This window comes from Periophthalmus magnuspinnatus, chromosome 23, assembly GCF_009829125.3.
Source record: "Periophthalmus magnuspinnatus isolate fPerMag1 chromosome 23, fPerMag1.2.pri, whole genome shotgun sequence".
In the NCBI taxonomy this organism is placed as follows: domain Eukaryota; kingdom Metazoa; phylum Chordata; class Actinopteri; order Gobiiformes; family Gobiidae; genus Periophthalmus; species Periophthalmus magnuspinnatus.
In genome coordinates this window covers 15,627,997-15,652,307 of record NC_047148.1, presented here as the reverse complement: position 1 = coordinate 15,652,307, position 24,311 = coordinate 15,627,997, and the positions used below count along the sequence as shown (strand labels likewise).

The 24,311-nt window shown below is 39.4% G+C and overlaps 3 protein-coding genes across 7 annotated transcripts; 1 reads left to right on the top strand and 2 right to left on the bottom strand.

Moving 5' to 3' along the window:
- The first annotated feature begins 154 nt into the window (after positions 1 to 154).
- lta4h (leukotriene A4 hydrolase) lies at positions 155 to 5,265 on the top strand. Of its 2 annotated transcripts, none has more exons than XM_033990345.2 (19): positions 155 to 380; positions 975 to 1,105; positions 1,178 to 1,298; positions 1,681 to 1,749; positions 1,826 to 1,930; positions 2,007 to 2,059; positions 2,132 to 2,204; positions 2,287 to 2,427; positions 3,007 to 3,030; positions 3,107 to 3,177; positions 3,248 to 3,359; positions 3,442 to 3,586; positions 3,663 to 3,766; positions 3,863 to 3,933; positions 4,040 to 4,094; positions 4,162 to 4,257; positions 4,323 to 4,405; positions 4,466 to 4,570; positions 4,964 to 5,265. In XM_033990345.2, exons 1-19 carry the CDS (start codon positions 231 to 233, stop codon positions 5,100 to 5,102), a joined length of 1,848 nt encoding a protein of 615 aa, XP_033846236.1. In that variant the 5' UTR covers positions 155 to 230; the 3' UTR covers positions 5,103 to 5,265. The 2 variants fall into 2 exon arrangements, with proteins under 2 accessions (XP_033846236.1, XP_033846237.1); XM_033990346.2 differs by having other exon boundaries at positions 183 to 380; positions 4,466 to 4,574; positions 4,968 to 5,265.
- mical3b (microtubule associated monooxygenase, calponin and LIM domain containing 3b) lies at positions 5,146 to 17,196 on the bottom strand. 4 transcript variants are annotated; one of them, XM_055231488.1, is made up of 33 exons: positions 17,159 to 17,196; positions 16,527 to 16,610; positions 15,860 to 16,201; positions 15,563 to 15,770; positions 15,381 to 15,497; positions 15,203 to 15,304; positions 14,965 to 15,120; positions 14,781 to 14,881; positions 13,953 to 14,210; positions 13,764 to 13,879; positions 13,400 to 13,526; positions 13,228 to 13,321; positions 12,899 to 13,046; positions 12,406 to 12,599; positions 12,225 to 12,325; positions 11,178 to 11,405; positions 10,997 to 11,095; positions 10,842 to 10,907; positions 9,742 to 9,910; positions 9,198 to 9,301; positions 8,783 to 8,861; positions 8,432 to 8,648; positions 8,116 to 8,315; positions 7,281 to 7,892; positions 7,118 to 7,203; positions 6,975 to 7,049; positions 6,843 to 6,893; positions 6,521 to 6,766; positions 6,352 to 6,445; positions 6,228 to 6,278; positions 6,027 to 6,126; positions 5,866 to 5,939; positions 5,146 to 5,760 (listed from the first exon to the last, which is right to left on the bottom strand). In XM_055231488.1, the coding sequence occupies exons 3-33, from the start codon at positions 16,121 to 16,123 to the stop codon at positions 5,576 to 5,578; spliced, it is 4,722 nt and encodes a 1,573-aa protein (XP_055087463.1). In that variant the 5' UTR covers positions 16,124 to 16,201; positions 16,527 to 16,610; positions 17,159 to 17,196; the 3' UTR covers positions 5,146 to 5,575. The 4 variants fall into 4 exon arrangements, with proteins under 4 accessions (XP_055087463.1, XP_055087465.1, XP_055087464.1 ...); XM_055231490.1 differs by having other exon boundaries at positions 10,997 to 11,074; XM_055231489.1 differs by lacking the exons at positions 16,527 to 16,610; positions 17,159 to 17,196 and adding an exon at positions 16,369 to 16,418.
- Positions 17,197 to 18,579: 1,383 nt separating this feature from the next.
- Positions 18,580 to 23,984, bottom strand: svopl (SVOP-like). The gene is made up of 16 exons (XM_033989897.2): positions 23,866 to 23,984; positions 23,171 to 23,283; positions 22,153 to 22,253; positions 21,970 to 22,068; positions 21,814 to 21,885; positions 21,606 to 21,730; positions 21,449 to 21,512; positions 21,168 to 21,293; positions 20,969 to 21,097; positions 20,816 to 20,889; positions 20,522 to 20,718; positions 20,316 to 20,427; positions 20,166 to 20,247; positions 20,006 to 20,095; positions 18,727 to 18,840; positions 18,580 to 18,638 (listed from the first exon to the last, which is right to left on the bottom strand). The coding sequence occupies exons 2-16, from the start codon at positions 23,280 to 23,282 to the stop codon at positions 18,627 to 18,629; spliced, it is 1,509 nt and encodes a 502-aa protein (XP_033845788.1). The 5' UTR covers position 23,283; positions 23,866 to 23,984; the 3' UTR covers positions 18,580 to 18,626.
- Between the last annotated feature and the right edge of the window lie 327 nt (positions 23,985 to 24,311).

The window sequence follows — 24,311 nt, the reverse complement described above, 5'->3', positions numbered from 1 at the left end:
AATAAGAGATGAAGGAATTCGAATATCTCTATAGAGCAACAATGTTTTATTTTGTATGAGGTCAGCTACATCGCGTGCTTTTATTTTGAAAAAGAGCCGGCGGCGGAAAGTCATTACGTAAGTTCCGGTTTGAGAGGAGCGTTAAAAACTGGACCGCCGCTGCTGATTGTGCCTTGTAGCGTCTGCACTCTCCACTCCTCCCTGTGCGCTGTCGTTACTCCCCCGGCATCATGTCTGCGGACCCGTGCTCATTTTCGTCCATCAACAGCTGTCTCACCAAACACCTGAACCTCTGTCTAAATGTGGATTTCACCAAACGGGTGCTCAAAGGCCGGGCGACCCTTACCCTGGAGGCTCTGGAGGACCGTTTCTCCGTGCTGGTACCGCCATCGTTCCGTTACTCTCTGCACATAAGACTTTGAATGTATTGGAGTAATAATTTGTATTAAACTTGATTTTATACATATTATATTAGTCATACCTTCCGTTTTTACCAAAGCCAGTGGAAACAAGCTTGTAAAACTCGTTCTTACTTTATAATAATACGTTGTAAGGTTGTCTTTTGAAGAACCTGTTCATTGGTATTTTTTATTTCTTACGTTGGCATTTTATATTGATGATGTTTTTGGTGAAGAGAGAATGACTTTATGTGGGAACGTGGACTTTGATTTAAAGGTGTGTAGTTATGTGAGTTAAACAGGTGATCTCTTCAATATACACGCACCTTTTGTTTACTCTGTATCAATAGGGGATATGTTTATCCTAATGAGTGTTCAATCAACCAGTGTATTGCATTTTATTCTGTATTTTGTGGTTGAGTTGTTTCATTTGTGGTTTCTTATTATAGTTTTCTTTTTATTCTGATTTAAAATTGAAAGCCCTGTACATTTTATCAGATGAACAGCTACCATGCACACTGCTGCCTCAGCACTGCATTGGTCATAGTTATAGATAAATGTGTTTATCTGCTTCAGACTTTGGATACCAGAGACTTGAAGATCATCTCAGTGAGTGCAAATGGTCAGGAAGCCAGCTTTACCCTGGGGTCCAAACACAGCTTCAAGGGCACACCACTGGAAATCAGGCTGCCATTTGATATCTCCAGGTTTAGTATGATTTAATGTCTTTTGGGATTTTAATCTTTTGAATAACTGCAATATTTTTCTTCCTAAACTAGGGGGCAGCATGTGATAGTAGAAGTAAAATATGAGACATCTCCTTCTGCTACTGCTTTACAGTGGCTTACACCTGAACAGACTGCTGGCAAGAAGTACCCTTACCTATTTAGCCAGTGTCAGGTGAGTGATTTCACATTTGAGCCTCATTTTTATATCACTTGTTATCATTTTATATCACTTACAATCAGTTAATAAAGTGATGTACTCTTGCTACACTATTTTGACTTACACCACAGAGAAAGCCGTTACTTCCCTTTCTTAATGTTGCTGCAATGCTTTCTGTGGTTTTGTAGGGAAATATGTGCAAGTACAAATTTTAGAATTTCCTATTCAGCAACCATAAAATGAAGAAATCAAGTATTTTTAGAATCTAATTATAACCAGGTCTTATTTAATCCATTCATTTTTTACATGTTGATGTTAACCATTGTAAAACACCAGCAGTATAGAGAAAATTGTATTCCCTTGTTGAGTTTGAAGCTAAATTGACTGATCTTTTTAGGCACACCATTGCAGAAGCATGGTGCCTTGTCAAGACAGTCCCTCTGTCAAACACACTTACTATGCCCAGGTAAAATACTAATTCACTGTTTCTCATTAGTCTTCAGTCTGATTAATAAATGACTCTGGTGTTCTTTCCACCCCAGGTGTCTGTCCCAAAGGATCTGGTAGCAGTGATGAGTGCTGTCCGTGATGGCCATGAGATGGATCCTCAGGACAGTGAGCGCATTGTCTACCGCTTCAGGCAGCCAGTCAGTGTTTAATGACCTGTAACTTAATTTTATAATTTCTACAAAAATCCAATTACAATTTTGACATTCTGTACAGGTGCCCATGCCTTCATACCTTATAGCCATAGTGGCGGGAGCACTTGAAAGCAGGTAATACTTCTTAATTAATAAAACATAACATGTCTGTAGTTAGACATCTACTTTTATCTAATTATTTGACAGGGAAATTGGACCAAGATCTAGAGTCTGGTCTGAGAAAGAATTTGTGCACCAAGCTGCATCTGAGTTTTCTGAGGTGACACAAATCAACACCCCTAAAACACAGAAAATGGGTTTATTTGTCTGTGGCTCTTTAACACACTTTTCATTAATCACAGACTGAACAGATGCTGCAGACCGCTGAAAAACTGGCTGGCCCATATGTTTGGGGTCAGTATGACATCTTGGTTCTGCCACCTTCTTTCCCATATGGAGGCATGGAGAACCCCTGTCTGACTTTTGCTACACCAACTCTTCTGGTAAGACACTAAAACGGTTATTATGGTACTATGGCGACAGTGGCTCAGTGGTTACAGCTTTGGACGAAGGTCGGAGGATTGAATCCCACTCGGACAGTTCTGATGTTGTGTCCTTAGACAAGACAACACTTCACCCACATTATGTATGAAAGTGGTGTGCGTGAATGATTGGTGGTAGTCAGAGGGGCCTGTGGCGCAGATTGGCAGCCTCGCTTCCGTCAGTCTGCCCCAGGGCAGCTGTGGCTACAATAGTAGCTTACCATCACCAAGTGTGGATGTGAATGAATAATGACTATAGATAGTGCTTTGAGAGGCTTTGACAAGCCTGTAAGGCGCATTACAAGTGTAAGGCATTATTATTATCTATTATATATATTATGTGACATTTGATGGTTTACTAAAATACCTTGTCAAGCCTTTTGTCTGAATATTGTGGTCATATTTTTTCTAAAGACAGTATTTTCTAAAAAATTGGTGATACTTAAGTGGAACAAAGGGTAATGGTGTAGTTACCTCCCTCAGCATTTGGCCAGTAGCAGAGGCCATAGCCATAAAAATCATGCTGTTTTCTTTTTATAGGCAGGAGACAAATCCTTGTCCAATGTAAGTATATATATTTTTATTTTACTTCTATGTTTTGTATTTTCAGTGTTTGAATTTGTACTCTTGTTTGCATCAGGTAATTGCACATGAAATCTCTCACAGCTGGACTGGAAATTTGGTGACCAATAAGACCTGGGAACATTTTTGGTGAATATTACTTCAATATTCACTTAGATTACAATGAACCCCATGATCATGTAAGCTTTTCTGCATGAAGGCTGAACGAGGGCCACACAGTGTACCTGGAGAGGATGATTGGGCGGAGTATGGAAAGTGAGCAGTTCAGACAATTTAAGGCCATGGGAGGCTGGAAAGATCTGCAAGACTCTGTGAGGACCTAAAGAAACAGCAAAGTAGCAGCAAACTTTCACTTTCAGCAAGTGAAATAAAATGTGCACTTTAATTATTTAGGTCAACACATTTGGTCCCAACAGCCCTTTGACTAACTTGGTACCCAGCCTTCAGGACGTTGATCCCGATGATGCCTTCTCCTCTGTCCCCTATGAAAAGGGCTTTGCTCTGTTGTATCATCTGGAGGAGCTGATGGGAGGCCCAGGTACTGGACAATCTCACCTTTCTTTACAGTGTAAATGAGTATGTGTATTAGTATTCTATGGGTTGTTTCTCCGCAGAGGTATTCATGGAGTTTGTGAAATCATATATCCAGATGTTTGCTTACAGCAGTGTCACTACTGATCAGTGGAAGAATTACCTGTTCACTTACTTTAAAGATAAGGTTGTATTTCTCACATACTGTATAACAGTGTGGCTTAATCTATATTACCACTAAATCATAAAATATAGGTATATAATACAAGTCCCTTGTCCTCAGGTGGACATTCTGAACAAAGTAGACTGGAATGCCTGGATGTATACACCAGGAATGCCTCCTGTGAAGCCTCAGTGCGTCATTATGCTCTACTTCTGTACATTGCATTAAATTCATTTGCATGTAATAAATGAATTAAGTGAACATGCACTTAAACAGTGTTTATTTTGTTATTTTAAGGTATGACACCACTCTGGCTGATGCCTGCATTGCCTTAAGTCAGAAATGGATTAAGGTAAGGTCTGTAGTGTAAAGGAGCTCAGTGAAGTTTTCTCTGCTTTAAAATGCTTGGTATTTTTCAGGCCAAAGAACAGGACCTGAATGGTTTCAAAGAGTCAGACATAAAAACTTTGTCGTCTCACCAACTTATTGAGTTCTTGTCCCTTTTGCTCCAAGAGGTAAACATTCATTTTCTAGTCTCTTCAGTGACACAGATAATATTTTTTTCTTGCCCTCAATTTAGGATCCTTTACCTCTGACTCATGTAAAGAAGATGCAGGATCTTTACAACCTCAACAGTTACATGAACTCTGAAATACGCTTCCGGTGAGTGGCAAGAAATTGGAGTAATAGGAAATTTCAAAAACTCAAACCATTTCTTTTCAGATGGCTACGCTTATGTGTGCGCTCAAAATGGGAGGAAATGGTCCCAGTGGCTTTGAAGATGGCAACAGAACAGGGCAGGCTTAAGTTTACACGGCCACTTTTCAGGCAAGTTGTGTACTGCTTGTAAATGTTTACTGGCTTAAAAAAAAAATCAGGTATTAGTTTAAAGGCACAATTTGAGACTTTGCTAGAAGGATGCAATAACAACCATAGTCAATAAAAACCATATGGCCATATGAAATGTATATTGTGTACATGTTAAATTATATCAGAAATGTAAATTGTTAATATTAATTTTGAGAATTTTCACAAGTGTCTACCTTCTGTCAAGGCTCGATAGGAGAGTGGTTACATAGTGTCTCACCACAATGTGAAGTAAAGTTGCCAGGGTGGTGACATGAGTCATTGCCAACATGTCTTTTGCAACAACTGTGTTATTCATGTTGTCTATTATTTCAGCAAGGTTCTGTCTCAAACAAATCATCTATTTGTTTGTAGGGAGGTGTACACCTTTGAGAAGTATCGTGAAGAAGCAGTGAGGGTGTTCCTAGCCCATCGTGCAGCCATGCACCCAGTCACAGCTGGATTGGTAGCCAAGGCCCTGAAAGTAGAGCAGAGCCAGAGCACTGGTGTGTGAACGCCACATTTCATCACAAAGAAAGACGCCTTATTGTCTCATGTCAAGTCGTACATATTTTATAAATGTAAACATTCTTTCTGTAATGTTTGATTCTCAACCATGTTTTCATCTCAGGGTTGGCAATTTTAATAAATCAGGAACCTACTTTCAAACATTTCTACCAGCTTGTCTTAAGTTAATTTTACATTGAGTCAGGTGTGATGACATAAGGCATAGATTAGTGATGACAATCTACACCTAAATTGTTGGCACAGTTATTAGACAAATATTTTTGAATATATTGAACATATAACACCCTTAACTAAAAATCAAATGTTCAGAAGCATTGAAAAGGCCACGGTGCTCCTGCAGTTCATGACCCAAAAATAATTTATAGACAACACAACCAACAAAAAGTAATAAATGCATGTAAACAATAAAGGCAAGTTCATATAGTATAGCACACTGAATGTTGTGTTCCTGTAATGCAGCTAGTCCCAGTTTAGTCCCAGGCCTTTGGAGAGCATCAGTGCCTCCAGATCCTGCTCCTCCAGACTCTCCTGCAGCCGCTGCTCCTCCAGCAGAGACACAAGTGTGTCTCTCTGCTCCACCACTTCCAGCATCTCCTCTAAGATCAACCGCTCCTCTTCAAGCTCTGGCGCCCCCTTCAGGTGATCTGCAGACAGGAAAAATTTGGTTCCATTTTATATATTAAAATTTTCTAATCATAAGTTTTAAAACATTTATTTTCCAATCACATGCCTAAAGTGCATTGACTTACCATCTACTGCCATCCTTTCTCTTAATTCTTGTTGTAGCCGACTCTGGCGATCCTCCAGCTCCAACTCCCGGGCACTAACGGTGCAAAAAACAAAACAAAACACCAAAGATAAATTCTCATAGAATCAAATCAATCAAAGATAAGTTAATGAAATTACTCACAATATCATCAACTCAGACTCATAGCGAACTAAAGCATTTTTCTGTTGAACCAACTGGAACCACTGCTGCATGAGCGCTGGATTTTCCATTTTACCTAAACCTGACATACATCATATGTACAGACATGACATGAGCATGAGATATCAGATATGAACATAGAGCAACTTCACAAAAAATGATTTTGCAATGAAGTAAACCCACCACCAAGGTAAAGATCAAAGTCTTGACTGTCACCAGATTCTCCCCAGTAATCTGAAAAACATTAAATATAACTGTTCTTATGTCTAAATTCTTATGATTTGTCCATTCATGTGTGTATCTATACCAGCTTCCCCTCTTAGAGCTTTCTCTACTGCCACTCCTCTAGCCTCCAGCAGTCTCTGCTTCTCTTCCACCTGCTGCAGCTGCCTCTGAATTACCTACGCATTATGACAGAGTAAGACCACTGCCATGAAACACTACTGTAACATTTAGAGGAAGGGTAGAGGCTTTACTTGAGCTTTGTGAAGTCTCTTGAGTTGCTCCTGTTTTGCTAGTTTTCGAGCAACTCTTTGTACCCTTCGAGTAATCTTGGCATCCAGCTCTTCCTCCTCGTGATCACTTTTCTTTTGAAAGAGAGCTTCCTTCACACTTAGGCTGGATGGCTCTTGGGGCTGAACAATAACTCCCACCACTTCTGTTGGGCAAGAGGATCCTCCATCTGAGTCTTGGATAGAAGTTTGGTCCTTTCGACGGGTTTTCTGAAAAAAGGGCCATAAATGTGTTTTGTCAAAACAGAAACAGCTGAAAACAAAGAGTGAGTGGCATGGCCTTTACCTTAATGCCATATGAACGCTTAAAAGCCAGAGCATGAGGAACATAAGCAGGCTGAAAAGACAGCAAATATTCATGACATAAAACCAATAAGTGGCATATTCTTAAGTACTGTGTTTAAATGTTGAGACATACATGCATGTTTCCCTTCTCCTCTTTCAATGTGACTCTTTGTATTTCTGATGTAAGATCAAATAGCTCCAGCTGCAGCTAAAAAGTAAAGTTTATTTCAAAAACAGATGTGCTTTAAAGTGAAGCTGAATTAATGTTATATTTACGTTCTTTCTTGGCGTTAATGAACACCTCTTAAGCAGAGTGGATGTTTCCAGCTCTGATTCCTCTGTCATTGTGGCATGCTTATAATCTAAACCAGAAGGAATCTTGGTATTAATTGGCAGTTTTGTTACATAATTCCACACAAAAATGTCAAATATACATCACCTGTAAATCTTTTCTGATTGACAGAATTCTTTGGCTGTCTTTCTCCTCTGCAAAATGAAGGTCTGCCCTTCAAGCTTTTCTTCTTCACATTTCCAGATATAGTTGCCCTGAGAAAGACTTGGGCTACACTCCCATCAGACTGTCCCAGGATAGGAGTGTCCCTCAAACCTTTTAAATGGAGCGGAAATGACTCACCCACAGCCTGCATGGGGGGCAGGTGCTGGGCTTCGAACTGGGACTTCTGCCTCTGTTCAGTTGATTCTAACTTCTCCTGTTCAAGCAATGGCATTTTTTGAGGAATTTCTGGGCTGATGTCTTCAAAGGTGCCATGACTCTGTAGCTCTCCCGAAGATGAGAGACTAGACACCGTCTCTATAGAAAGTCCAGGACGAGAGCTCACTGGAGACATTACGTTTGACTTTATAACGTGGTCTATGTTTGCTTCTCTTTCTTTGGACTCAAGAAAGGAATATGAGGAGGAGTCAGGAGTGGCAACAAAGCAGGCAGTGGATGGGGTGTTACTGTGCAGGGCTGCCTCACTCTGGGAGTCTGAAGTAGAAAGTGAAATAGGCATGTGTTTGTCTTCTTCCATCGAAGGGTCGCTCTGAGAGTCTTGACAAATGGTCATAGATGGGTTAGTAGAAAAACATGAACAAGGCATATAATTGGTTCACAGTATTAAATATTGCACTAGAGGGAGACAAAGCACATTTCAGCCAGAAAGCTTGATATCAGCTGGGTATACATTTAAATTTGTGAATCCAGAAAAAGGCATAAAATGAAAATGGGAAGATGAGCAGATTTTTTATCACACTTAAATCCACCAAGGACTTACCGTCAGTGGACTCCACTTCAATGCTGTCATAATTTTCATCTTCATCCACCTCTCCCTCTTCCTCCTCGTCTCCCTCATCACAGTCGAACTCTGTCTCCTCTGATTTGTCTCTCAAATAAGCCTGAAGCTCCAGGGCATCTCTACATGAAGATTTAAAATGACTCTGGCTCTTCACTCCAGCCTCCTCTTCTGAATCAGAACTATAACACATATATATAACACTTAAGAGAATAAACCAATACCATAATCAGTAAGATATATACTCCACATATAAACTAAGATGTTTTGTTTTCCATTACAGTGTATTTATACTGACCTAGACCGTGACTTCACTCTGCTCTTGCTTGCGTGAGGCTCCTCAACTTTCAGGTTAAACTCATTAAGCATCTCCTCAGACACTTCCTGTGGCTCCTCCACTTCTTCCAACAGCTTTGCGTCAACATTTGTAGAGCAGCGGCGGCAGTTCTCCAGCTCGATGCGCTCAGGCGTGGCTGTCTGCTTCTTGTTGAGAGCTGCCTCCATCAGAGAAGCCACTGTAGACACACACACGCACACACACAGAGACACACACAGAAACACAGACACACTAAAGCCACATTGATCCAGTTTAAAGCAGCGAACAGTGTGCATGTGGACAACTGAAAGGAACGCCCAGAACTAAGCTCACCTGACGACCGACGGCGCTCTGCTGCCATAGAGATTAAAGAGTCAGTTGAGGAACCAGTGAAAGGTGGGACCAGGGAAACCTGTGAAAATTAACAGTACCCTTAAAGATGCACCATGTACCTTTTCTGATGGAGAGTCCACTACCTGCTAGTGTCCATGGAGATGTTATTACTTTGCCTTGAATGTTTCACATTCTCCATGGAGACAAGCAGATAATGCCACCAGATCAAGATATAGGTCTGATCTATGATGAGGGGACCCCACTCATGATAAGAATACAATAAAAACAAGCAAGAAAAATATTGTAATTGAAAAAATGAAAGTTCAATCTCATACTGTGGAACATTAAAGGCAAGAAAAATCCCCAGTACCCAAAAGGTTAAATCTAGATATCTAATCTATGACTACAAACTTACTATAGATGCGCGGTGAGAGATGTCTCTGTCTGAAGGTAGTTGTCTCTTTCTTGCTGCTGTGGCTTGTGAGCCTACATCAAAATGGTCTGGACAGAAAAATCTCCCTATAAGGACAGAGGAGTTCAAAAGCAGGACTCAATACCACAAACTAAGATAATAGTAATTTAGTTTGATTATTTTATACCATTTTTTTTTTTTTTTTTTTTAAATCTGCCGCCTCAGTCATGAATACTAATCACATGATCTTTTGTAAACCTCTGATTGGCTGAGGGATTTCACAATAAATAAAAAAAAAAAAAGGGAAATGACTTGGAGCTGAAGAATACAATCAACACTTTGTCAAAGACTGAGAAGGTCAGCAATGACAACCATTGAACGAAGAATATTTATAACCAACTTCAACAGAAATGCACAGATCAGATGACAGTTTAGATAGCATTTGTGGTTGTGGGCTGGGGTTATATATCAGTGTAGTAGGTTTATGTCATTCAAAAAAACACTGTCTATCGTAAAAGGTACAAACAGACTGACTCTATGCACTGACCACTGGGCCTGTCATAGGTATAGGTGGTGATCCTCAGACTGCATCCACAGTAATCACATAGTAAACAGCTGCGGTGAAAGAACAGTCCCTCTGCGCTCATACGCTCCATTACATAGACATGCTGCTTACAGAAGAAACATGTATCACTGCTGCCTGCTGAGCCTGCAGTCTGAAAAGCAGACAATAAAAAAACATTCAAAGTCCTTGTTTTCACTATGTGTACATGCACAATGAACACAAAGTATTCATGAATACTCTAATCTAGTTTTCCCTTGTTTGACATTTTGGTGAAGTTCAGAATTTTACTAACTAGCAGGACACAGCATTGATGCAGTAGTCACAACTACTGCATCAGCACTGTACTGCAAGGTACAACATGTACACATAACACAGGTATTATCAAGCCAAACAAAGCAATAATTAGAAAATCATGAAAATCTGCCATGTGCACTTTCAATCATTATCAGACATTGCTGCATCATGATTCCATTTTGAAGAAATTTCTTGAAGCGTAAAGGTCTTGTACACAATTGACAAATAAGTAAAGGTTTTTGCCCAGGGATAAAAAGTGTAGTTGATCTGTGTTGATCCACTGGAACTTCAATAAAGTTTTTTACTATTTTAAGTCATTTGCATTAAGCATGTCACATTTTCCCAGCATATAGTATACATATAGAACAGTACACATTTGTTTTCAAATGTTAAATTAATTATTATTGTCAACAGCAAATGGGAACACAGGGCTAAACTGAAAGCTGAAGGCTGTTTATTTCCAGCATATACACTTCATGTGACTAAGCCTGAAAGCTGTTATTGAGATGCAGCTTTATCACATGCACAGACCCTTAAGGAGTCAAGACAACTGATCAGCCTCTGGATCCAAAGTATAAGAGCCAGCATAGTCAAGCAAAATCAAACAAGTATGACAGCTGCCTAGAGGAAAACATCTCTCCTACAAGTGCAACTTATCAGATGATCTGATGCGTAACTGACACTAACTACAGTGAGCATGAAGCAGAACAGGGGGGAATGCTGGTTTCCTACATCACAACAGGCACTGCATAGCATAAATAAACTAATACTGAACTTTCCCAACACACCTGCTGAGACCGGATTCTCTCTTTGAAACGAAAACTCATCATTTCTTGTTGCTGCGTTCGCTTTTTCTACCGGAGTAGAAGAATAGTTAAGATATTATAAGAATGTATTTTAAGAAGGCTGTGTTTGGTGTTAGTACTGAACTTTCACACCATACCAGTCTCCAGGCAGGCAGCGGAGCAGTGGCTTCAGGAGGGGGCCGACTGTCTGAAACAGAAGGGGACAATAGCTCCCCCTGCTGGACAACAACAGGACCCTGGACATGGTTAAGATGATGGATTATAATACTAAATATTTTAAGTACAAGCACTGTTAGGTTAAAACTAAACACATCTTACTTGTTGCTGTACACCCACAGTAGTTGATCTCTTGGCAGGGGTGGATTCATGCTTTGCTTGAAGTTTGCTGGCCATAAATCGCACTTTGGTCTTATACTGGTCACACTGCTGATCACTGGTATTTGGGTCAGAAAAAAGCTTTTCTTCCATAATGCCTTCCTCAATAACTGATTCTTCTTTTTTTGGATGACTTTCTTTTCTTCTTTTAGTAAGATCATCTTTTTTCTCCTTTGTTAAAAAAGTAAAAGTTTAAACAGGATTAACAAAAACACCCACTAAAAGGTCACATTTTACAGTTTGGTCATGTCATAATTACAGAAACATGTCAGAGGCCTACACAGCTCTACAGGAGATATGTTTTTAAAATATCCAAACTTATAATCCACCAAAGGAGAACCTAATCAATATTTGTCACAGATTTGCTTCACAAACCTGCCATATTAATGTTATGGACATATTATGAGTTTTTAACCATGTTATAATATTTTTTCATCATTAGTCTCCTCAGAGTTGTATTTTCATTGATTCACACATGTTTGAATAATCCTGCATTATGCTGTATTTGTGGTGTGAGTGCTCAAAAAAAATCTGTTGTGTAATTTTCCATTCCATGCTATACACTTTTCATTACATCACAGTCAGCTTGTCTCCACGTTGGCCGTCTTAGCTTCTATTTAAACCTCCTTTGTGTGGAAACATAGTCTCTAGGACTCATTAGGACACTACTGTTAAACACTTACGTTTCTCAAACTGTTTCTATTTTTACGTACACCTACCCTCTATCCCACATACATCCTTACAACGTTTTTGCAAGATAAGACTGCCAGTCATACCCATAAAGTTAATGTTGCATAGCCATTTTTCAAAGTAAAAACACACAAATTAAAATCTTCTGCTTCTGACCTGTAAGTATAATAGAATGTTATGATGTTACATGAATGCAACCTGAAGAGCTCAAGATTGCATGTCAAAAACACAATCTCGAGCTCTATTGGTGATCTAAAGGTAAAGCATGAAAACAAATGAATGCACTTCCAAGGTCCTTACAGCTGGGGTTCTTTTTCTGGATGAACTGTATCCAAGTCTACTCAAGAGGGAGACTGGGGTAATGAGAGCTCCACGCAATTCTGTAAACTGAGACAGAGAACCTGGCAAACAATGACAGGAAGTGTAAACAGACACAGAAATGATCATAGACACAAAGTTAGTTGTAAGCAACTAGTCTCACCTGTAGGAGGCGTGTTACTTAGCAGCTGATAGAACTGACTCAAATACATCACCATGGATAGAGAGTCTGGCTCTCCGACAGACAACATCTCGTCTACAGTCATCAGAGGTGAGATGCCCAACACTCGCTCAGCCACATCAAAAGCAAGTTGTATATTTTCTTCCTCTTCAGATATATCTAACGACTGATAATTTCTAAAAGACACACACAAATTCTCAAAGAACAGTGTTGTAAATCATAGTTTCCATACATATTTATTATATATATAAAGATACCTATATGAGAATGAGTGGAAGCAGAAAGGATATAATGTAATTTTATAGTGTTATCAGCAAACACACTATCTTGTACAAAACTGCACTTTAAGTTCTAATGCTGTTTCTAATATACCCATAAAGCTGGAATGATGCAAAGAAAATGTATTTTTAATATATATGATGTTATGTAAAAATATATGAATAATTTTAAATCATAAATTTGTAATAATACTTACATTAGTTCAGGACAGTAGCTGTGAATAAGGGCACACAATGCAAGGCCATTCTTCCAGGACGTGGTGAGGTCATGAATTGTAACACCACGGTAACCCTGAGTCCGCTCCTGGCACCACGTGAGCAGCTTATTGGAGTGAGAGACAGATCCTGAAAAGAGAAATAAGACAGATGCCACTTAAAATGTATGACTTACTCTGAGATATGTGGAAATATGGTTTATCAGAAAAATGTAAAAGGGGTTACATGTAATACAGTTAACATTAAAGCAAAACCAATGATTTATCCAAAGTGACAGTGATGCTCAGTGAACTGTATGCAGCCAACTCACCCTGTCTGCCAGATTGCAGAGACGTAGGTCTGACAATGTCACAAGCATGTGCGCTGTCCTCTTTCTTGTGTCCAGTGTTAACCAAATGTCTTACCTGGAAATACAAATACCCATAATCTGAATAGTACTATTCCCTGCAGTGGACAGTATTTAAACATTGAGTAGTGTGTACCTGTGCAGGAGTGATGTGAAGTGTGTTGACGTTAGTGTATCGTGTGGCTGGGTCCAATGTGTAGAGACTGAAGTTTTTCTGCATGTTTTCTGGAGTCGTTTGAGGCAGGATACGGTATAAACTTTCCCTATAAAACAAATACACAGTTGAGATGGTGCATGATGTGCAGGTCTAGGGAGATGTCCCATGGAAATCTGGTACACACAAGTAAAATATGTATTGTATTGAAATGTTATGCAGTAGATAAAAATATAAAAGGTCAGTGAAAAAATGTATTTCTGGTACTATAAATACCACGTCCCTCACTGTACAACTACATATCTATATAGTTACTTTCCTTAGGTTGAGGTGGGGTAATGTTTACCTTATGGCAAGGACATCCAAAGGAGCACCCCCTTTTGCCCAACTGTAGATCATCCATGCTGAGTCTAGGGCTGCAAGAAAACCACGAGCTATACCTGTACCCATGGGCCAAAAAGGCTAAGGGCAACAAGGAAAATATTTATCTAACCATTTAAAGTATATCTCAATGAACTGTGTTTTATTGTCTCACCTCTAGTAAGCTGTCCCCCACCAAAGTGACCAATAGTTGGTGATTGTGGTGCTGATAAAACATGGCGGCGTGTTCGGCGGCGTACATACAAGTAAAGTCAAACATGGCAACATCCGGCTGGCCATAGTGGTTCATGGCAAAGTCAAGAGACGGCAGCTGATGATGGGTGGAGAAATTGGCGGCTTCACGGGCATATGCCTGCAAAGCATTCTGGTCCACGTTGTCAGGGGAGAGAAGGAGCTCTGTATCCACGAAGTCCTGGCAAACAGGAAGAGACAAAAATACAAATCTTATGTTGTTGAGCTCTAAATCGCAAAGGAATATACAAAAAAAAAAAAATCATTGATATTCAGGGGTGGAAAGTAACTAATTACAAATATTCATGATATGAGTATTGCGTGAATTTTTTGTGGTAATTGTACTTTTTTGATTTTTAAACATGTACTTGTGCTTGCAATTCTAGCAATGTAATTGGTGTTTTTCAGATTCAAAAAGGCAATGATGTCACACTCTGTCTTAGATGGGGGACAAGAGCCTCTCCTCCCTATTGATTACATTGCATTTTACTTTGAAATATGCAAAAAGTAAATTCACAAATGTTGAACCTGATCACTTCTATTAGTGACTAGAGTCTCTATCTTTCTATTTTACAGAACAAATCTGCATTTTAACAATATTAATTTTAGTTCCTCCATAGTTAGTTGCCCTGTATTAAATATTATTGGCCTATAAAATGAAACCCAGCAATTATGATTAGTGGCATTTAAAATCATAGGATTTACAGTCCCATTTCTACCTACTGCACTAATACTTTTAATGGGCTTTTACCTGCAGAATGACATGTTTCTCCATGAGACTCTGTTTTTTAGCTGTCATTACAAAGTAGTGTGTGTCATCTTTGTAATAAACAATATTCTCCAGGTCAATGCCTATAACAATGGGACATAGTAAACAGTGGTTAGACAACAGCACAATAGCAATCAAATGTATGTGAATACTATAACAGACCAACCCGTTTCTTCCCGCAATTCCTGAAAGAAACGCTGGTTGAAAATAAAGGCCACACCACTAATCTCCTCCACCTTAGCTTCAGCAGTAGTGTGTCTATTTTTAAAGTTGGCAGTGATGGCAATTGCAAGTTTTCCTCTGAACTCTTTACGTTTAAAACCTGATTGGACATAAAACAAGTTTGAATCATTACAATTAGATAATTTGTAATGAATAAAACGGGAATGAAATATACTACAGACCTGGCAAAGTGTTTCTTCGTCCATCTGCTCCAACAACAACATCAAACTCAAGTTGACTGACAGGATGAGATTTGGGATGGATCTCTAGCCTCCAGCCTACCTCTATACACAAGAGAATTGGGCCAATACATTAATCATATTTCAGTCCAGGTAAAAAATTAAATGTCTTTTCTTTTACTTTGTTTTTGTTGATTTGTGGGGGGTTCAATCAAGCTTTTAAACTCCACACTGACATGGACCTCCACTCCCAGTAGCAGAGCCACCTTCAGGAGGATGAGTTGTAGTTGGCGAATACCTGCAAAGACAGGACGAGTCAAAGAAAGCATGTTTGAGGGATGTGTTATGCTGTTTCAGACTCACTGATGTGATCAATGGAGCCAGCACAAAACTTTCCATAAAACTTCTTTGCCCCAAGTCCTCGGAGATCATGAATAGTAAACGGCCACAGGTGAAGCACATTGTTCCTAGAAAACGAATCCCTTTTTTCCAACACCACTACTCGTGCTCCCATAAAGCTCAGCTCCACAGCAGTCCTCAGACCACAAGGGCCTGCCCCAATGACCACGCACTGCACAAAGGACACAAACTTTCACTATTAAACACTGTATTAGGTATTGTCCTTTTGTTAGTGTAAATAGACATGTAGTATAAACGCACAGTGAGATTGCTGCAGACTCTGCCCCTCTGGTATTCACTAAGAGCAGCCCTGCGGTCCAGTTTAGACCAGAGGCCATTGGCTCTCCAGTAGCTGAGTCGCTGTTTGATTGTGTGGTACAGTGGTCGTGGGGCCGCCTGCAGGTCCAGCTGTAGATGCTCACAGAGTCTGCTGAATGAGCACAGAGTGGCTCTGCAGGTGGGTGCTGATACAAAGTGATCAAATAACTCCTGAGCATGGCTTTCAGGGTCCAATTCCTCTCCCATGACAGCCCCACGCACTGGGGGTGTGCCTTTCACTGAGGGTCCCGAGAGGATCCAGGATGTACTGTGACATTAGAGACACTGGGAAGATGAAGCAAATGGCTTTAAACAAAGTGGAACTAACACTGAAAGAACTGTTTAACATTAACATGGTATGAACAAAGTCTACAAGCAATGTTTCAAAACAAAGATGGTGACAAAGGTTATTTTAGTTGTTGTCGTGATGCTAAACATGCTTACAGATTTACATGAAAAAGACCAGCCTCAGACCAGTGAGCCAATAAAGATTAAGTTGTTTATATGGAGAGAAACCTACAGGATTAGGTACAAACGCCCCGCTGTGAAAAGCTACATCACCCTAGGACAGTCTACAACACAATTTGCCATAGTTTTGGTTTCAACATACCTGTAAGCAGTTTGATTTCAGGAAGAGGAGCATAACAGCTGCAGTATCTACTATATAGTATCTTTGTGGCACACACATTCTCATCTGTAAAGAGATGAATTACATCAAGACAAATATAAAAGGGGAGCTGCCTTTGTGCAAAACAACGGGGCTCAGTCAGAACAGACCCATCTGTACCAAGCACAGTCTGACACTCAAGGCTTTAATTATGATGCACACATGTGGGGTTTCTGTGCTATGTGAGGATATTACATTGACTTGCATTCATTTCCTGGAATATAATCATAACCTAAATCCCAATTACTACTCGCTTAACATTAACCAATTTATTAACTACACCACACATAAATACACACACTCAGTTAGTGTCAGTGTACCTGTTTACAGTAGCCATAATATTTATTTAAGTTTTCTGTCAATTTAATCTGACTTTAATAAGATCTGCAAACAGAATTTAGGGTAATATCACATTTATTACACCAATTTCAGGATATGTTTATAAAATATAGGCTGTTTTGCTCACTAATTGCAATTTAAAACTAGTCCAAACAGCCAGATTATATAGATGCTAGAAATGTATTTCTACTTGAATTTTAACATGTATATTTAGTATTTAAAAAGAACAGACTTACATTTTCTCAGAGCGGTGTGTTGTCTGTCTCACTTTTAGCTGTTAAATCCACTGTAATCACTCTGAGGGTTGAGGGCAGGGGGCGGGGTCAAAAACAACAGTCTCCGCCCACAAAAGACTGTAATCTAATCTGCTGGTGTCTCATCTAACGAGCTTTAAATAAATTACCAGTGCAAGTGTGCATATGGTCATTAGAGGGACCAATGAATTACTGATAATTGTCTGACCGAGATTATTTTAAGAAATGCTTTTAAACTCTGTTACCTGTTATCACAATTAATTTAATGTCCCAGTATAGATTTTTTTTTTTTAGCCAAAACGACTAAAATAAAATTAAAGCATGTTTTTCGTTTTGATTATGTTTATTGCACTGGAAAAAAACATGCATCTGTGGCATGTGGGTGTGGTTACCTTTAAAATGGCCGGGTTCGGATTCCGTCTCTCCAGGGGCGTAGACGCTTTTTACAACAACAATGTACGTTCATAAAATCCACAAGAATCTGCATATTTCCTTATATGTGCTGAAAACAGTGAATATTCGACCGCATGCCAGAGCTAAACCAATTAAATGCCAGGAAAGTTTAAGACTGCCAGCGCTGCTTCTGATTGGACGCCACGTGCACGTCCAAATTAAAGGTCTACATCCCAAACACAGTGGCTGGATCTTGATCTTAAAGCACAGATTGACCCCTCCCAGAGTCATTTGTCCTGTAGGTAAGGCTCCACTTTTTGGTGAGTCCCGGTGTTGTGTGGCATGATAATAATTTTACATTGCATGTTATTTTGCTCTTTTGTTTGCATTGCATGATTTTTGGTTTGCTTATTTGTTTGATTTGCATATTATTTTATTTTGTGATTGATTCCTTAAATTCTGATAATTTGGTAAATTGGTGTTGCCTCAAGTTATGCTTAAGTGCCCAGTAGCAAGACATTAACTTCTATACTTCCATACTTACTTAAAATATTGCGATAACTAAATAAAATATTGTATTTTGAAATGCACCTCTTTATTGTCCAGGCCTAGCATGGCCCTTGTTGATTATTAGTAACTTCAAATCATTGTGGTCCCAGGGCAGCATACCCGGGGTGGTGTGGTTGTTGCCATAAATTAAATTTAGACTCCCTACCTACCACTCATCTCACCTTTCCTTACTCTGAGCAGGCTTGCATTTCTACAAAACTGACATTTGGCCTCTTCAGGGCTTTTCAAACTTTCCACACCAAGTAAGCCTACTTAAGAAAATGTTTGGCCTTCAAGTATCACCAGGTCAAAAACAGTCTATTTTAGGTCTAGACTTGGTCTACACAAGCCTTTTACTAATTCTAAACAAGGACTACCTCAAATTCAGAAAATGTTTAAACTGCAGAGAACCACCTGAAAGAAACCACTGTCCTAGGCTATAAAAAGGACTCTGGACAAAGGACTCTAAAACACATTTAATATTTATAAAAGTCTTGTCTTTTAGGCATCAATGGCTTTGCTGTAAAAAAAAAAAAAAAAAACAACTGTTGAAATGTGAATGTAATAAAACAGTTTGCATTAATACATGTAAATATCAAATGATATACCAGCAAAGCTCGTCCTTTAGTTTCAATAGGCAGCAGAAAGTTTCCTAAACCGCAGATGAAACAGGCAACAGCAAATGGACTGAGGGCCATTATCACGGACTGGGACATCAACACCTACAAGAACAAACTTGTGAAATTACAGGTAATCTGACCCACGTTGTAGAGATATGATTGGACAATAAGGAGAGGAACATACCTGTAACCCCTTCCACCTAGGGTTACCCTTACCTGGTCAGTGTTCATCTCTGATTTGCTCACCCCCAACTGGTTGACCTATAAATGCCTGGAGCAGCCCTGCACCTGTCTGCTCCTCCCACTCTCTGTGTCTGTGCAACTGGCGTTTGGCCTGGACAACAACTACTCGGTTTTAAACCTTATTTTTTCACATTTTTGCTCACATACAACTCAATGGTGAGTTTTGCCAACACTTTATCGATCCTATGTACCATTAAAATCCACTAAATTGAAAGCTAGTGCCGAGTTTGCCGTATATTAACTCGCGGTTTATTTCCGCGTGTTGAATCCTGCTAATAATGCGAGTATTTTTGTGTTTGTTTTGAATTGTGGCAATTATAAACTAAAGTTATGAATGAAACATCATGTGCTAACTTACTTTAGTGTGTTAACTTTAATTCGGCAGCACTGTTATGCTGTTTTGATACATTTTATTTATGTATTTGATAAATATTGTCAGTCATAGCCCTGTGTTAATCTCTGGCGGCATTGGCTGGAATGTGAAGCGTAAATAGTTTGATTTCTAAATTTATGTTGCGCAACTGTAATTTAATGATGAATGTAATGTTGAAAGGTTCCCGGTAACTGACCTGAGATCCTGTTTTGACCTTGTTTTCAGGTCAGGTTTTTTTCATGGGACTGAACAGAGATTTCTCTACTGATGGCGCTGGTAGGACTAATCTATTTTGTTTTTGCTCCGCGATCTGTGGATTTTGGATTTGCGTGATTAGAACTGAATTTGCGATAGTTGAACTGAACTAAATCCTAAAAAAGGAATAAACTGAACTCTCACAAAGTCAAAATATTTGACAAGGGAACTGCCTTCTTTTTGTTGTTTTAAAATTGTTTATTTTGTTCAATGTAATTGGTATGTCACTTTGTTTTGACTTTTGCCAAATATATTTTACTTTATTCCAATCCCATCTGTTCTGTGTGTCATTCATGCACAAGCTCCCTGAGCAGCAGGTTCGTCTGTGTCGGTCTTAATGCGTTAATTGCCATAAACAATAGCCCAACCAACTAAAAATACTATAGTGTTACATACCTGTGCTAAGAATGGCGCAATCATGCCCCCAGTGCGACTGAAGGATGTACAAAAACCCATGCCTATAGAGCGAGCCACTGTGGGATACACCTATAACCACCAGAAAAGTCTGAGGCACAGAAAATAAAAACTGATAAATGGCAACAAGACAGATGATTACCTCTGCAGTATAAATATAAACCACATTGAAGTTCATTGCCACCAGGGAACGGAGAAGAAAGAACAGCACTGTGAATCCAAACCTAAACAAACACAATGAGTCATTAAAGCAAAACACATTTACTGATGAGCTAAGACTAAAGACACTTACATGGTGGAGCAAATGTTGAGCAACATAAAAAACACAGCTGCCAGCAGCTGCAAAACTGTCAAAGTCATCTTTCTTCCAAATAAGTTGAGAAGGCCAATGTTAAGCGGGACAACTAACAAGAAAAAGGAATTGATTTATTCAGTCAATTAAGGACAGCAAAAAGGAGCCAGAAATGATTTTTTTTTTTGGGAGGGGTATATATGTACGGGCAACTTCTCCGATAGAGCTGATGAGCAACGTTTGGTAGTCGCTGTACCCAAATGGGATGCAGTAACACAGTCCGTCCTCATGGCGGTGTTTGACCTGGTGCTCACGGTCAGCATTTATTACACACAACAAGTTCTTTTCCAAGAGCTCCGAACTACTCAACACTGAGCCATAATATGCAAAGGAAGCCACAAACCTGTTGGATAAAAGATAAATGTTAGACTTGCCATGTTTATATGTAATGAGTGAATAATAAGCCAGTGTTAATGCTTTAGTTGGATGACTGTTCTTACCAAGAGTACCAGAGCAGTAAAGTTGTCCTCCTAAAAGTTGGACTGAGCAGAAACCTCCAGTTTCCTCTCTCTGGCTAAAATAATAAATGTTATTTTATTGCACATTCTTTGTTTTGAATTCATAGTAGTTCATTTCATGAGACTGGCACATACTGAAGGAGGTTCCATTAACTGTCCTGGTGGGAGCGATGCTCTGTTCATCTTTGCGATTCTTTGCAATGTCTTGAGAGCAGCTGGAATGTTACCTGCAGAAACATGGTAACGTGCAGACTCTGGAATAAACTAGAAAATCAGAGTTAAGCATAAAGACAACCCAAAGGAGTAGCTGAAAGTCGTACTTGATTTTTCCTACTTTAAACAGGAAAATGAGGATGACACTTGGTGTAACAGATATGCGAATCATCCATCTCCAGCCCAGTGTGGGGACCACGAGCATCCCCAGGATGATGATCAGCATGGCGCCTAGCATCCAGAAGATCTGTCAACACAATGCATGCTGGGAGTTTGTTTGAGTCAGCACAGAATGATGCAGGCTTCAATCAAGCTACACATATCCTGCTGATGTATGGAGCTGCAATAACAAAGACTGAATCCAGGTGCAATATGTGCAGGTGAAATACATTTTTTTCTTACAGTGGCCAGAGGCAGCAGAAACGCTCGATACTTGGCAGGAATGAACTCTGTCTTCAACACAAACCTAAAAACGTACACATATTTTAGATTTCTTTTGTAGCACTATTCCACTATTTTGATTATAATCAATATATTAGTCAATAATAAGAAAGATGACCCCTGAGATACTCCAGCGACTCCACAGCCCACCATACTGCGAAGAAAGATAAACCAGCCGTAAGTTGGTGCAAAGGATGTGAGCAGGGAGAAATATGAGCTCCACAAAAAACCTGCAAACACTACCTGAAAAAACAGTTAGATTTTTTTATTTATTTTTTAAACAGAAATAGAAATGTGAAGCACTGTTGGTCAGAAGTGTGTCTTACTGTCCAGCGTCCATATCTGTCAGCAATATACCCTCCAAGGACACCGCACAACATAAATCCTAGAAAGACAAGCTAACAAAAAATGTCAATATGCATTAATTCATTATGTAAATATGTATCTAATTATTAAAGTATAATATTTCACTGTTCATGTACCGTTGAAACAAGAGCCACCTGCCAGTCCTCAAGGTGCCACTCACATCTTATCTCTGGGGACACTACAGCCAGCAACATAATCTCCATTGCTTCTACAATCTTAATGTAGATAAATGTCATAGTAAGTAAATTAAACCAAAAAAATATATATAAAAAAAAAAAAAATGAAATGAATTTGTTTACATTTGAGGAGCCCATAATGAGAAAGAGAAGGATATGAAAACGTCCAAATCCAATGGTCTCCACAGCGTCCTCCACAGTATAGGTCTGCATTGTACTGGAGGCTGAAGTACAACAGTTCAGTTTATTTGCCATTTGCAGTATAAACACGCATCAGAAAAAGGTTGAAAAAGGAAGCCCAGAGTGCACAGCATTCATTCACCCATTCAAACAGGCAAGATTAAAACATATTAAAACATATACCACATAATCTAAACAAGAGTCAAAGACAGACACAATTAATACATAAGATGTACCAAAAATGTACAAAATAAAGCTGAACTTTTAAGTGCACTGGTTAAAGTTATCACTGCCTGTGAGCAAAAAAACCTGCTGTGGCGGGATGTAGTGCATTTAATGGTGCGGTAGCACTTCCCTGAGGGAAGTAAAAAAAAATGTCACTGGCAGGATGATCAGCCAGGTCATTAATAATTGATAATGCCTGAGAAAGAAGTCCGTCTAGGACTGACAGCTCCACACCTACTGTCCTGCAGGCTGAGCAGACCACTCTGTGGAGAGCTCTCTTCTCTTTGGCTGTGGCATTTCCAAACCACACTGTGACGACGCCTGTGAGGACGCTTTCAATAGCACAGCGAATCTGTTTAGGCTTTCAGTTTACGTCGGAAGAAAAGCCTCTAACGTGATTTTCTCACAATTGCACTTGTATGAGTGCAATATCAGGTCATTAGTCACACCCAAAGATTTAAAGTTTTCAACTATTTGCACCTCTGCACTGATAGAAATAGGCTGAGTTATTTATTTTTCCAAAATCAATGACCAGCTCTCAAGTTTTGGAGGTGTTCAGTGTAAAATTGTTCTGCTCACTCTAACAAGCATTTTTTCCACCTCTGATCTATGTGAGTCATCATTTGCGTTAATAAGACCAATGACATGCATACAAACGTGATAGTCAGTAATTGTGAACATACTCATTGCAAAAGCTATGCGCTTGAGATTAAGGACTGTTTGACTACTGCCTCACCCATGCTTTTGTTACTTTTGTCTTGCTCATTACTGGCTGATGGTTTCTCCTGCAGTTCCACATCCTGAAGATGGATGGCGCTCACCAGCTGGGTTTTCATGCCTTCAGACATTCTAAAACAAGAGACTCAAAGTGTGCACAATATTCATTTTTTTACAGAAATTCTGCTGTCAGAAACTTGACTTCCCCCACCAAAAAAATAATAAACAAGAAGATATGTGCTACTTGCCAAAAATCAAATAGGCCTACCGTAATAATAGGTTATTACAGTAGCCTACAAATCTTGATTTTATGAGTGTTGGCTACTGTAGCATATTATTTCAATGGTAACTTTGTTTGTATACCTGCCCTTTTTACATTTGACAGACCAATAGGCTAAGTAAGAATGTGTAATAGCCCAGTGGTGGGTAAAAAGCCAATTATTCAGAATCATCACAGGCAAAGCCGGTCTATGATGAAACTTTAAAGTGGAGATACAAGTTTAATCTCGTCCAACAGGTTTTGTCTCAAGGTCTTGTGGTCATTCGAATCATTCAAAACTAAACTATTGTAACAATGTCAGAACCATTTAATAACAGCGACGAGACTGCTGCTACACCCTGCTAATGATCCATGTAAATTCACTGTCAGTACATTTTAGGATGACAGAGAAATTAGCAACTTTCTCTCAAAATCACCGCATGTTTGTTACTTACGTGGTTGTTAAGATCAAGGGAGACACAATCAAGACCTTTCTTTTCTCATACTGCCGCGAAATCTTTTTTCCTGGAAGATGTTGTTGTTGACCTGTGCAGGTGTATCAGGAAGTGTCATCGTCACCAGGACGCAGCCAAACAGCAGCAGGGCGGGGCCAGGAGAGGAGAGCGTCACCGCGCGCTCGTGCTCACTGTGGCCCGTGGCGCTCCACATTTAAAGAACCTCAGCCAAACTAAAAACTATAGACTACTTTCAATCAGTCCACGATTGAGAAATGGGATTAAATAGATTGTAAATAAAGTGTGATTATTATAGTTTCAAATCTTCCCATAAGGCTCTGTTTAAAAAGAAAGCAGGTATTAATGTGGACTAGGTTTCAAGGTTGACTTGAATTATGAAATGGCCTAGTCTACAGCCATAACAAGATGCGGTAGAACAGCAACAG

What these genes read in the sequence shown, in the direction of transcription:
- lta4h (XM_033990345.2), top strand. Translation starts at nt 231, where the DNA reads ATGTCTGCGGACCCGTGCTCATTTTCGTCCATCAACAGCTGTCTCACC. An exon ending in GCGGGAGCACTTGAAAGCAG is followed by an intron (nt 2,060 to 2,131) that starts GTAATACTTCTT and finishes ATTATTTGACAG; the next exon opens with GGAAATTGGACCAAGATCTA. An exon ending in TCACTTACTTTAAAGATAAG is followed by an intron (nt 3,767 to 3,862) that starts GTTGTATTTCTC and finishes CCTTGTCCTCAG; the next exon opens with GTGGACATTCTGAACAAAGT.
- mical3b (XM_055231488.1), bottom strand. Translation starts at nt 16,123, where the DNA reads ATGGGAGAGGAATTGGACCCTGAAAGCCATGCTCAGGAGTTATTTGAT. An exon ending in ACGAAGAAACACTTTGCCAG is followed by an intron (nt 15,121 to 15,202) that starts GTCTGTAGTATA and finishes ATGTCCAATCAG; the next exon opens with GTTTTAAACGTAAAGAGTTC. An exon ending in CCAGAAAAAGAACCCCAGCT is followed by an intron (nt 11,406 to 12,224) that starts GTAAGGACCTTG and finishes TTTTTAACAAAG; the next exon opens with GAGAAAAAAGATGATCTTAC.
- svopl (XM_033989897.2), bottom strand. Translation starts at nt 23,282, where the DNA reads ATGTCTGAAGGCATGAAAACCCAGCTGGTGAGCGCCATCCATCTTCAG. An exon ending in TCATTATGGGCTCCTCAAAT is followed by an intron (nt 22,069 to 22,152) that starts GTAAACAAATTC and finishes ATCTACATTAAG; the next exon opens with ATTGTAGAAGCAATGGAGAT. An exon ending in ACAGATATGGACGCTGGACA is followed by an intron (nt 21,731 to 21,813) that starts GTAAGACACACT and finishes CTGTTTTTTCAG; the next exon opens with GTAGTGTTTGCAGGTTTTTT.